We start from the raw sequence: 13,700 nt of genomic DNA, 5'->3' as shown, positions 1-13,700 counted from the left end.
GGGGGAGTCCCCCCCCCCCCGCGAAGCGCGGAAGATTTGACGTTTCACTAAATTATTAGAGAAAGAAGACGATTCGTGGACCGTTCTCGACTCTTAATCCTTGTTTGAATCAAGTTCCCCTTCATCCGCGCGTAGAGCGGAAGCTCTGACGTTTCATTAGAATATTAAAGACAGAAGACGATTCGATGTACCATTCTCAACTCTTAATCCTTGCTTGAATCAAGTTCCCCTGACATTGAAGCTCTGACATTACATTAGATTATTTAAGAAAGAAGACGATCCTATGTACCATTCTCGTCTCTTAATCCTTAATGTCTGAATCAAATTCTCCCTTCCCCTCCCGTAGCGCGGAAGCTCTGATGTTTCATTAGATGATTAAAGAAAGAAGACGATCCTATTTACCATTCGCGGAAGCTTTCACATTAGAGACGATTTGTTGTATCGTGTCCTTCATGAATTCAGATTCTCCCCTACCGCGCTAAGCGCGGAAGCTTTGACGTTTACTAAATTATAAGAGAAAGAAGACGATTCGTTGGACCGTTCTCGACTCTTAATCGTTGTTTGAATCAAGTTCCCCTTCCTCCGCGCGTAGCGCAGAAGCTCTGACGTTTCATCAGATTATTAAAGAAAGAAGACGATTTGATGTACCATTCTCGACTCTTTAATCGTTAATGTCTGAATCAAATTCTCCCTTCCCCGCCCGTAACTCGGAAGCCCTGATGTTTCGTTAGATGATTAAAGAAAGAAGACAATCCTATGTACCATTCTCGACTCCTAATCCTTGTCTGAATTCATTTTCGCCCATTCCTGCGCGAAGCGCGGAAGCTTTCACATTAGTGAAAGAAGACGATTTGTTGTATCGTGTCCTTCATGAACTCAGTTTCCCGCCTACCGCGCAAAGCGCGGAAGCTTTAACGTTTCAATAAATTATTACTCTTAATCCTTGTCTGTATTCATTTTCGCCCATTCCGCGCTTAGCGCGGAAGCTTTCACGTTTAATTAAATTATTCGTAAAAGAAGACGCTTCGTTGTATCGTGTACTTTGACGTTTCATTTGATTATTACGCTTAATCCACGTCTGAATTCAGTTGCCCCCTTACAGCTTTGCCCTTTTCACTGAATTATTAGAGAAAGAAGAAGATTCGTTGTACTCTTCTCTATATTAATCCTTGTCTGAATTCAGTTTCCCCATTGAAAATAATTTGTGTTACAAATAAGTTGTGACATAATAATCTTTCTCCAAAAATGAAAAATCTTTTAGGAAATATCAGGAAATAAAATGAGTGAAAAAAAACAAAAATAAAGATACAATGACGTGAATTTTAAAAAGGGTGAACGGAAACAACATAACAACTAGAGTACTATTTTATAAGTCATACTAATGTCCGAAAATCTTTCTCCTTGTCTCCGATCTCATCACGAAATCGTCACAGAATTCATCTACGTTTACACTGTCCAGGATTGTCTGATGTGCATTGCAGATTGCTATTTTTGCGCTTCGCGTTTAACATTTAGCTCGTTGCTTTTTGACGCTGCGTCTTTGCATTTGGCGCACTGCATTTCTATGATGCTGTTGATTGAACAAATTGAATAAATTCATCAATTCCTGATGAAGCCGTATGAGCGAGAATTCAATTTATTCTTGTCTCATATACGGTCTTATTTACTTCGTATATATGTATGTATTATGAAAATTAGATAGCAAAATGTGTATATTGATGGTCATCTTGCGAGTAATAACCATTAACTACTCTCATCGGGCTCTCATCCTTAATTTTTCTCTTCATTTTTTTTTTTTTTGATGGTGAATTATTGGGGGATGATTGTACAATTGGGGGGGGGGATATATCCCCCCATCCCCCCCCCGGGATCGACACCCATGCAGAGGTGACATAAACAAGTCATAAAGTAAAGACTAACGAAATGGTCACCCTTTTATCGCTCAATCGCACCCTCGCACGGGTACATGTAGTAATAAACAATAATTTGAAATATAAAATACGGATAAGATCTGCAAACCTTAATTATGCAGAGGTTTTATCAATAGTTTAAATGGTGAAAGACTGAGAAAGAAGAAAAAAGCCCATTTAAGAGTAGGCATCAAGCCATGTATGCATTCAGGAGCTAGTTGACGAACACTTGCGTTGTGGGTCTTGTATTTATGGATGATAGGCGATTCAATGTTACTGTATAATTATGACATTGGAAATATAAAGTATTTCTACAAGGATAATTATATGCCTACGTTACATATATCAACGAACAAATGAATTCCCCTTGCCAGTAAAATATTAATGAAGTTCACGATCGCATTCCTATTCGAGAAATATCTGATTGCCAAAATCATGTTTAGGCCGTATTCAGCGCGACATGACTGCACGTTCAAAATTCAAAAGGTCCCATTTCTTGTTCAAGAGTCAAGTCTATCACGAACAAGGGCAATTTTTTTTCTCAATAGCACAACTTTAAATTTACTAATAAAGTGATAGATATTAAGCAATATCTTATTACATCGGCAGAAAAAGAAATAATATAGGATTTCCCGGCGAAATTCGCGAGTTTTTCATTCGAATTCAAATACTTTGCATTTAAGTTAGCGCAGATCGGCTTTGCCATGCCAATCACCATTCAATTTTCTCGTTTGGGTATTTAATTTAGGATTTTGGTCGAAGGGTTTTATAGATCTGTCATTTAATTTAGAAACTGCTCAACTAGCATTCAAATTAATCGTCACTTGTCGAGGCGTCATTTTTATCATTCAAACTAACACCTGTCATTCAAATTATGTTTATTCAAGTTAGGAATGTTAAGGGGAAGAAATGCAACACACGTTTACAGTTTAACAAAATGCAATTAAATGCATGATTTTTCATTGGGGTCTTTTCTGTTATTCAATTTATTAATTTTGAGGACAATGCAAATGGGTGTAGTCAGACATTAGGTAAAGAAGGAGCGAAATCAAGGGATATGGCATTTCTGCACGGACATGTTCATATACCCCGGAAAATTAAGTGGGGATACAAACATACCTACCCCAGTCACAATATTGTACCCTTCCTCCATAATAAAATTGTGATAAATTTATGATGAAACACAAGACAAACAACTTCCTTACAAGAAAATTTACAAACATATTGAGACCATCAAGTCCGTAGATGTAAGTCGTTTTTTCCTTCTTCTTAACAATCAAACTTAAATGATTATGAATATCAGATAAATCTAAATGTATATAAAGTGTATAAATGCAAGAAAATAAAATATGATGAAATACACATGAAAAAACAATCTTGAAAGAAAAAGGATGAGCTATAAAAAGTATGTAAGAAACGAGAAATGTACATTGACCATCAATTTAAGTGCACAAAGTGCTAATTTGAATGCTACAAATGAATTAGAATGCTAAAAGTACACCTCCGCTATTTCAGAAATCGTGTTGCGCCAAATTGAATGACCAAATAGCGAAAGAAGCACATTTTCATTAATTTGAATGAACCATACATAGATTCTAACGGAAACTTCATAGATTTGAAAACTAGAAAAAGGAATATAAACACAAGATATATCTGACAGCACTAAAACCGTCGAATTTGAACGCAAGACAAATTAATTTAAATGACAAACTCGCGAATTCGGCCGGAATATCCTATGTTTGGCATGAAGAATTACAAAATTAAATTTGTCAAAAGCGGGATCCATGATACCAAAAATCTCTATTAGTAATAGTGAAACTGTTGTGCAGTTACTTGTGCAGTTTATTTTTTTGCACTTCTGACGAAAAGGAATTAGAATTCTACAAGCCTGAAAAAGATGTTCACACAAGGAACAACGATTTAAATCAATCAATTTAATATAAAAAAGAAATTTATTCAGAGGGAGATAGCGATGAAGAAATCGAAATTGAAAGTATCTTAAAGGGAGTGTAGCTTGGAAAATACTGGTTATGCCATCTACGTCTTCTTTTGGACAACAGCACGTGAACGAATGGACTTGATTAACGATATTCAGCTACTTGGTCAGCACGCACTAGCGTTCGTGAAACAGACCGAAGTTCTCCAGACGCTCCGGTTTCGCGTATGTTGCACGCACGATGGTTGCTGTGGTTGCGTCGTCTGTACACACAGAGAAATAAAAGGCGTTCTTGGGGACTAAAACGAAATTGTAAAAATAGGGCGCCTCCTATTACATCTTATAGGGAGTAAAACACGGAAATACGCAAGGGTGTACAGAATAGTCATTTGAGGGGTGTAATTTTATACCCTATTTAGTGAGTACATATGCGGTACAGCAATGGCGCATCGTGTCGATATACGTACTACCAAATGAAGGAAATTAGCATAATTTACATATTTTAGTCATGTTGGGGGAATTATCATGTTTCATTTGAGCATATTATTTGTGTGAAAGTTATCTGATCAAGAATAAGGGGTTGCACCGAAGGTTATATTTTATAATTTAATGAAATTAGCAGAAGTGTTGTTTTACTAACTAGTACATAATTGCCTTCTTATACGTACATATAAAGGGAAGATTTCCGTAAAGGCAGGATTGTGTATTTGAGCATTTCCACTACATTTGATCCGTTACGTCCACCCAGGCCAGCCTGCACTAGTGTTGAGTTCACACTCAACAGTTGTTTAGATAAACATTAAAGCTTTTCGACATATAACTCGTTGATCAGGTGAGAGCAGTGAAACGTAGACAAACGGTGAGAATCAATTACTGTTAGGTGATTACGAAGCATTGATGATTGATTGGTTGATGCTGTGCATACGAAGGGTGTAGATTTACTCCCCACAGGCTGTGGAATCGATCATATAGGGTATAAAATTCAACCCCACGGGTGTAAATTTGGACCCATTTTTCATGAAAATGGAACCAAAAGATGTCAATTAAGCACCATGGGGTGCAAATTTTCACTCCTTAAAGGGAGTAAAATCATAACCTTGGGTTCAAATTTACACCTTCTTGTGGGGTTGTAAATTTACTCCCTACATTAAGAGTAAGTTTACATTAAGAGTCGAAAACGGTATAGCGAATTGTCTGCTTTCTCTAATAATTTATGGAAACGTCAAAGCTTCCGCGCTTCGCGCTCAAGGGGAAACTGAATTCAGACAATTAGGGCTAATTAAGAGTCGAAAACGGTACAACGAATCGTTTGCTTTCTTTAATAATTTACATAACATGTATATTATTTGTGTTATCAAATGGGTCGACAAACTTACTATGCAAGGCCATAAGATGTCCCCCGCAACCTTCATCCACGGTTGTTATCACTAATGCACACCATGCAGATGGTAGCGTTCAGATTGTACCAAATAATGCACGGTCACTTGATCTATGTTGACGCTTCTCATGGCTACATTCTGTGCAAAACTTGCCAAAGAATTTATTGATCTCCAACCGGACAAAAACTCAGTTGAAGAAAACTGGACTTGGTTAAAAAAACTCACTTAATGAAACTGTCACCAAGTATATTCCCCACAAGCTCCTCAAAGGACGAATGCGAGCACCTTGGTTTACAAGCAAATTGAAACGTCTCTGCAGTAAGAAAGAGAAGTTTTATAGGCGTGCCAAGAAAAGTGGTGAGAAATTGGACTGGGAAAAATTCACCAGAGTACGCAAGCAAGTTGATCGTTCCATCAGGAATACACATAGAACACATGTTTCTTCTTTTTTTAGAGAATGGCCATCCTAACGATTTTTGGAGATATGTGAAATCAAGAAGAACTGATAACACTGGAGTTCAGCCGCTGAAAGCTAACAACAAGCTGTTCACGAATGACAAGGATAAAGCCGAAGCCCTTGCAAGCCAATTCCAGGGTGTCTTCACACGTAAGGATGTATCTCCGTCGTCGTTCCCAGATCTTAAGCGGACACTTTTTTTTTTTTTGGTCTCGAAATTTGAAAATTTTACATTTGTCTTCGTTGGGGGAGGGGGTAAGGTCACCTTTTTAGGTTAGCCGTGGGCATATATATATATATATATATATATATATATTTTTTTTTTAATAATAAAAATAAAAAAAAAAAAAAAAAAAAAATCCAAAGGGGAGGGGGGGGGGGGGGGTTTTAGGTTTTTTTAGGGGGGTTTACACACATAAAAATACCAAAGGGGGGTTTGAACCCCCCCCCCCCCCCCCCCCCCCCCTGCGTACGCCCCTGTGTCAAGTTATGTAATGGTAATTGTGTCAAGTTAAGAAGTGGTAAAAGGTGGCAGTCAAAGAAATCCCGCACTTCGAGGTACCTGAACTCTTTTGTTCCGTACTCAATCCGTCTGCTGAATGATATATAAAATGTAAAAAATGTATCACTTGTATCTTATTCTGTTCTATTTGATTGTAGGAAATGATCAAAAATATATATCTGTATTTATTATAGGACACGTATATTTCATTTCTTACAATAGCCATCTCTTTCTCAAATTAAATGAAAAAGTCTCTTTTCTATTTATACTCACATGTCGTAATATATTGCATGTTTATTAATACTGATCTCATACTGCCTTCAATAGGTATTCATATTTTATACATACTGCACTGAGTGCACCCATATTTAGGTTTCATGTATAGGGACAATAATTGTTGTGGATCTATCGGAATATCAGGATATATATATACATGGTAATTTTTCCACCATATAGACAATAACTATGATAAATCTCGTTGATTGTTAAACTGTTTGTGGTTAATGTTTGCCTTTTTATATTCTATTATCATAATGATATAATGAGTCAAACTAATGATAATAACAATACAAATAATAATAGTAATAATAGTAATAGTAATATTGATAATGATAATAATAATAATATTTAATGTGATATTGTTTTGGTAATTACTCTAAATACATGAACAAATATTGAATATAATATAAATTCAGAGAAAATATCTATATAATGTGCTATATGTTTATTCTCTCTATCTACTCGTTTTATGTTGTATTTATCATGTCACATGTACATTTTATTTATTTTTCTCTGTGAACAATGCATGTAAACGAAACGAATTTCCTTCTGGACCAATAAATTTGAATTGAATTGAATTGAATTATATTTCAGCAGTCATTGGACACCGGAGATCTCCCCCTAGATTGGAGAAAGGCGAATATCACCCCGCTGTTTAAGAAGGGTGCTACCACTCCCTGCAAACTACCGTCCCATTTCCTTGACATGCACATGCTGTAAGTTATTAGAGCACATCATAGAGAGTAACATGATACGACACTTGGGCAAGCATAACATCCTGGCTGGAAATCAACATGCCTTCAGGAAACACAGGTCGTGTGAATATCAGCTCATCCTTACAACAAATGACCTTGCCATGAACTTAGACAGAAATATCACCACATACTACATGGCAGTGCTTGATTTTTCAAAGGCTTTTGATGACTGATGTCATCCCGCACCAGCGTCTCCTCATGAAATTAGACTATTATGGTATTCGAGCAAATAATATGACATGGATATCTAGTTTCCTGACAAAGAGACTGCAACGTGTCTGTGTAAATGGTAAATGTTCCGAGTGGTTACCAGTCCTCAGTGTCACTCCACAGGGCACAATAGGCCCTCACCTTTTTCTACTCCACATCAATGACATTCATGAAAAGGTTACCAGTACAACACGACTTTTTGCTGGTGATTGTTTACCATTTCCGTCCCATCAAATCTGCTGAAGATGAGAAAGCTCTTCAACAAGACCTAGATACTATGGTCCAGTGGTCCAAGACTTGGGGCATGCATTTCAATCCCTCTAAATGCAAAACGATGCGTGTTTCAAGAAAGAGAACACCGGGTACTAAATCCTACAAAATCCTTGATGTTACCCTGGAGGAAACGAACCAGACCCTATACATGTACCTTGGCATCAATATCCAGAAAGATCTACGCTAGAATGTCCAGACTCATTACACAACCGGCAAAGCCTCAAGGGTCCTTAACTTCCTAAGGCGCAACTTCCATCACTGCTCATCTAATGTTAAAGAAAAGTTGTTTCTTACTCGTGTACATCCACAACTTGACTACGCCACTGCAGCATGGGACCCTTATACAGCCAAAAACATCTATGCTGTCGAGAAAGTTCAACGTCAGGCTGCACGTTTTGTCACCGATAATTACGGATGGGACACCAGTGTTACCAAACTACTCAACCAACTCAACTGGGGATCTCTTAAAGACAGAAGGGAAGCACACCGTCTTACCTGCCTCTTCAAAATGATCAAGGGACAACTCGACATCGACTACCAATCTCACACCAACCCTAAGCCAGACAGACGTAGACGAGGACACTCCAACCAATTTGAAATTCGCCACACCAACTCGACGTCTATGCCAACTCATATTTCCCAAGGACTGTAAAGACATGGAACAACCTACAACAAGCAACCATCGACCAAACCTCCCCGCTCTCATTTAAAAATGCAGTTACTAAAGAACTTTTTTCCAAAATGTAATCGTCCACCCTCCACCACCTCCAGTCAAAACTCTTCTTCGGAGTATTAAGGAGGACAAGAATCCAAGATCCCCAAGTTACAAAATGTACTAGATTTAGGAAAATCAAGGTTGACGCATTCCCGATCGCCGCCTGAGACGACGTAACGCATGCGCAGTGCCTTAAAATGACGTCACACGTTGCAGTCAAAGCTGTTGACGTGCACATCTAAAAGTCCCTAATGCCTTACCAAAGGGCACTAGCGCATCGACTTGGTTTCGAACCCGACTATCGCGTCCCTACAGTTATTCCAAATAATCTGGTCATGAAAATTATTGATAATCGTTTCATAAGCAAATGACACCATGAACTAACAGCAATCCTAACAAACATATTATTGATTTTACACCAATACATTTCTTCTTCTTTTCCTTTTCAAAATGTTGTCCCCTTTTTATAAAATCCTGAATCCATCCACGGTAATGCTTTCCTCCGGGAGACCCTCTTACCCACATCTCGATCATAAAGACTTTCGAGAATCAACCTCAGGGCGATCTCAATCCCCTATCATGATCCCTATAGAAATCATGGTCAGATTAATATGTCACTTTCAGGTTCATACATTTCACACAAGGTGGTGGCCAACACGGATAAGGCTATTGAAATGGAGATCGTGTTCCCTGTAGGAATCTAATTACCAATCGCACGATTATTGCCACCGCCCATTCCCATTATGGCAGTTGGAGATGATCGAGTAGCATGGGTAGGAGGCCGGGAAAGTCGGATGGGGGGAGGGGGACTGGGGTAGTTTTGCCCCCCTCCCTTTGAAATAGAAATAATTGAGAAACTACCTTCCTATATATCGGTAGCGAGGTACATTAAGAATCCCAAGATAATTTTCAATAAATTATCAAACTTGGGGAGGAAACTCTCCAGAAGTTAATAAAGTTATCAATTTCGTATATAAGGTTCGATTAAGAAATTTAGATTTGTTAAATAAATGTACAACACCCGCACAAACCTAGAGCTCTTTTCTCTTGTCTATACTACAAGACAAATTTAGATCTTAGAACAAATATCCTCAGAATCGTTTGACCAATACAATTTTTAAAAAAATGCTTTATTGAAATATATTTAATCAGGATAACAAGAATCAGATATGCATTGTAGAAACAAAATCTGTTTTACATCCTGGTCCTGTTGTTGTTTCGGTAAGATTTACATGACAATCATTCAATTTTCACTTATCACTGTTAAACGAGTTATGATTAATTTACCCTTCTTTCTCTTATTAAAGCTTATCCCTTATTTGTTGGTGTTGTATTTTTCGGGGGGAATGGAAGGTTATAGACGTATGAGATTTCAAAGATAAATGGTATCAAATAACCCATATGAGTTACTTAATGCCAACAATAGCTACAAGTATTAACGGCTTTAGTTTTAAGTCTCTACAAACAAGTTCCTTACCCAGATTCCCAGTGCGAACACCACGACGAAGTTAATAGCAATGACGGCGATATCCCACCCTGCAAGGTTGCCCGAAGTCAAGTTTCCCATGATGACGAGGGAGACGAGATACTGATACTGATCTGATAGAAGCTTGAACCGCGACGGAGGTCCTTTTCTGGTACGTCCTCCACCAATCACCTCAATCTTTTCCACTATTCTCTTTTTATAACGATGGTTCAAAAAAATCTCGCTTACTCAGCCCGTTGTTTTGGTTCAAAGCGGGACAAAAATTCAAAGTCCAATTATAAAGAATTATGAATGTACTCGTTCTACAAATAGGGTTATCCTCCTTTACCTTTACCCGAGATTCTGGAAGGATGCTGCGTTATTTGAAGAGAAAACATGATTTATAGTCATGGCACTGGCAACTAACGGGGCACATAAATTTGTTCGATTTATATTTATGTGCCTTAACTACATTCATTTCAAAGGGGACTGATAATTCAAGTATGAGGATTTTCTTTAAGTTCTTCCAAAAAACACAAATGTTTGGGATGAGGTTGGTTTGGGCACACTCTAGTGGAATTGTGGAGATGCCTTCCTTTGTCCATGCTCTACTTTCAGGTCTGTGTAAATAATAGTGTCGCTAAGAGAGGAGATGCCTTCTTGAATAATTTCGGCAAGATACAAAAGTATGTTGTCATGCGTTCAATACATGGTGTACTGTTTCTCTATTTTCACACTTTTTACAGTTTGCTGATGCTGATGATAAAGAAAGCAGAGAACACACACAAAATGGAAATATGTCTACAAATATACCAGAATTATACAAATTTAATTTAATCAATAGAAATGAATTGGGGGAACTGCAAATAAAACCGTAAGGTTCTATCGAGGCAGTCCCTTTTATCAAAAGATACAGTAGACGGAGAGAGAGAGAGAGAGAGAGAGAGAGAGAGAGAGAGAGAGAGAGAGAGGGAGAAAGGAACTTTCTTCGTCCTTCTGCTGTGAGAACATTGTGATTTGTCACAAATATTTATTCATGCCGCAGCTACAATATTAACAATGCAAAGACTCTCTACCGCAGACGGAAGGGGGTAGGGGGCTCTTCCCACCTCCATCCCTATCTCACTTATCGAGCGATGGTGGCCACGAAAAGAAAATGCACCAAAGTAAATTTGTATTAGTAGGCTACACATCACACTTTTAAATGTCAGAGGTGACATGAACAAGCATAAAGTAAAGACTCACGAAATGGTCACCCTTTTATCGCTCAATCGCACCCTCGCACAGTACATGTAGTAATAAACAATAATTTGAAATATAAAATACGGAGGAGATCTGCAAACCTTAATTAGGCAGAGATTTTATCAATAGTTTTAAATGGTGAAAGACTGAGAAAGAAGAAAAAGCCCATTTAAGAGTGCATTCAGGAGCTAGTTGACGAACACTTGCGTTGTGGGCCTTGTATTTATGGATGATAGGCGATTCAATGTTACTGTATAATTATGACATTGGAAATATAAAGTATTTCTACAAGGATAATTATATGCCTACGTTACATATATCAACGAACAAATGAAATCCCCTTGCCAGTAAAATATTAATGAAGTTCACGATCGCATTCCTATTCGAGAAATATCTGATTGCCATAATCAAGTTTAGGCCGTATTCAGCGCGACATGACTGCACGTTCAAAATTCAAAAGGTCCCATTTCTTTATACACTCAGTAAATAAGATCGATTTGATCGATCTGTATTGAAAAATTAAGTCAGACAAAATCTTGGAACCAGCGGGACTTGAACCTGCCATCTACTGCTTGCCGGGCAGCGTCTCTACCACCAGGCCGCCACTGGTCCATGGCACAGTCACGATGAACTGGAACAAATACCCAAGCTCTCCTGATTCATTCTGACTCATTAATATTCATTAGTCCGCCATAGGACAATAACTTTACAAACGTAATGCTTCCTGGGAGAAATTTCAATTATTTAAACATATTTGTAGCTTACAGTCCCATTTCTTGTTCCAAGAGTCAAGTCTATCACGAACTAGGGCAATTTTTTTCTTCAATAGCACAACTTTTAATTTACTAATAAAGTGACAGATATTAAGCAATATCTTATTACATCGGCAGCAAAAGAAATAATATAGGATTTCCCGGCGTAATTCGCGAGTTTGTCATTCGAATTCATATACTTTGAATTGAAGTAAACGCAGATCGGGTTTGCCATGCCAATCATCATTCAATTTTCCCGTTTCGATATTTAATTTAGGATTTGGGTCGCAGGATTTCATAGATCTGTCATTTAATTTAGAAACTGCTAAACTAGCATTCAAATTAATCGTCACTTGTCGAGGCGTCTTTTTTATCATTCAAATTAATACCTGTCATTCGTATTCAAATTATGTTTATTCAAGTTAGGAATGTTAGGGGGAAGAAATGCAACACACGTTTACAGTTTTACAAATGCAATTAAATGCATGATTTTCCATTGGGGTCTTTTCTGTTATTCAATTTATTAATTTTTAGGACAATGCATATGGGTGTAGTCAGACATTAGGCAAAGAAGGGGCGAAATCAAGGGATATGGCATTTCTGCACGGGCATGTTCATATATCCCGGAAAATTAAGTGGGGATACCAAAATACCTACCCCAGTCCCAATATTGTACCCTTCCTCCATAATGAAATTGTGATAAATTTATGAAGAAACACAAGACAAACAACTTCCTAACATGAAAATTTACAAACATATTGAGACCACCAAGTCCGTAGATGTAAGTCGTTTTTTTCTTCTTCTTAACAATCAAACTTAAATGATTATGAATATCAGATAAATCTAAATGTATATAAAGTGTATAAATGCAAGAAAAAAAAATATGATGAAATACACATAAAAAACAATCTTGAAAGAAAAAGGATGAGCTATAAAAAGTGTGTAAGAAACGAGAAATGTACATTGACCATCAATTTAAGTGCACAAAGTCCTAATTTGAATGCTACAAATGAATTAGAATGCTAAAAGTACACCTTCGCTATTTCAGAAATCGTGTTGCGCCAAATCGAACGACCAAATAGCGAAAGAAGCACATTATTCATTAATTTGAATGAACCATAAAAACATAGATTCTAACGAAAACTTCATAGATTTGAAAACTAGATCACTATTAAACGAGTTATGATTTATTTACTCTTCTTTCTCTTTTTAAAGTTTATCCCTTATTTGTTGGTGTTGTATTTTTCGGGGGGAATGGAAGGTTATAGACGTATGAGATTTCAAAGATAAATGGTGTCAAATAACCCATATGAGTGACTTAATGCCAACAATAGCTACAAGTATTAACGGCTTTAGTTTCAAGTCTCTAAAAACAAGTTCCTTACCCAGATTCCCAGTGCGAACACCACGACGAAGTTAATAGCAATGACGGCGATATCCCACCCTGCAAGGTTGCCCGAAGTCAGGTTTCCCATGATGACGAGGAAGACGAGATACTGATAGTGATACTGATACTGATCTGATAGAAACTTGAACCGCGACGGAGGTCGTTTTCTGGTACGTTCTTCACCAATCACCTCAATCTTTTCCACTATTCTCTTTTTGTAACGATGGTTCAAAAAATCTCACCTACTCAGCCCATTGTTTTGGTTCAAGCGGAACAAAGATTCAAAGTTCAATTGTAAAGAATTATGAATGTACTCTTTCTACAAATAGGGTTATCCTTCTTTACCTTTACCCGAGATTCTGGAAGGATGTTGCGTTATTTGAAGAGAAAACACGATTTATAGTCATGGCACTGGCTGTTACCCATTGTCTTTTTTTC

General features: G+C 37.5%; 1 protein-coding gene across 1 annotated transcript in view; it reads right to left on the bottom strand.

Moving 5' to 3' along the window:
* The window catches only part of LOC590499 (sodium/glucose cotransporter 4), a 37,589-nt gene extending 24,239 nt beyond the window's left edge, over positions 1-13,350 (bottom strand). Inside the window, exons 1-2 of the mRNA XM_030991004.1 lie at positions 13,261-13,350; positions 9,894-10,094 (exon numbers count right to left, since the gene is read on the bottom strand). Of these exons, the coding sequence (XP_030846864.1) occupies positions 9,894-10,094; positions 13,261-13,350 (291 nt within the window). The remainder of the gene's footprint in view (positions 1-9,893; positions 10,095-13,260) is intronic.
* Positions 13,351-13,700: the final 350 nt, after the last annotated feature.

This window comes from Strongylocentrotus purpuratus, unplaced genomic scaffold (genome assembly GCF_000002235.5).
Source record: "Strongylocentrotus purpuratus isolate Spur 01 unplaced genomic scaffold, Spur_5.0 spur5_scaffold_2, whole genome shotgun sequence".
Classification (NCBI taxonomy): Eukaryota; Metazoa; Echinodermata; class Echinoidea; order Camarodonta; family Strongylocentrotidae; genus Strongylocentrotus; species Strongylocentrotus purpuratus.
The sequence above is the reverse complement of the archived record's forward strand: the minus strand, read 5'-3'. Positions and strand labels throughout refer to the sequence as shown.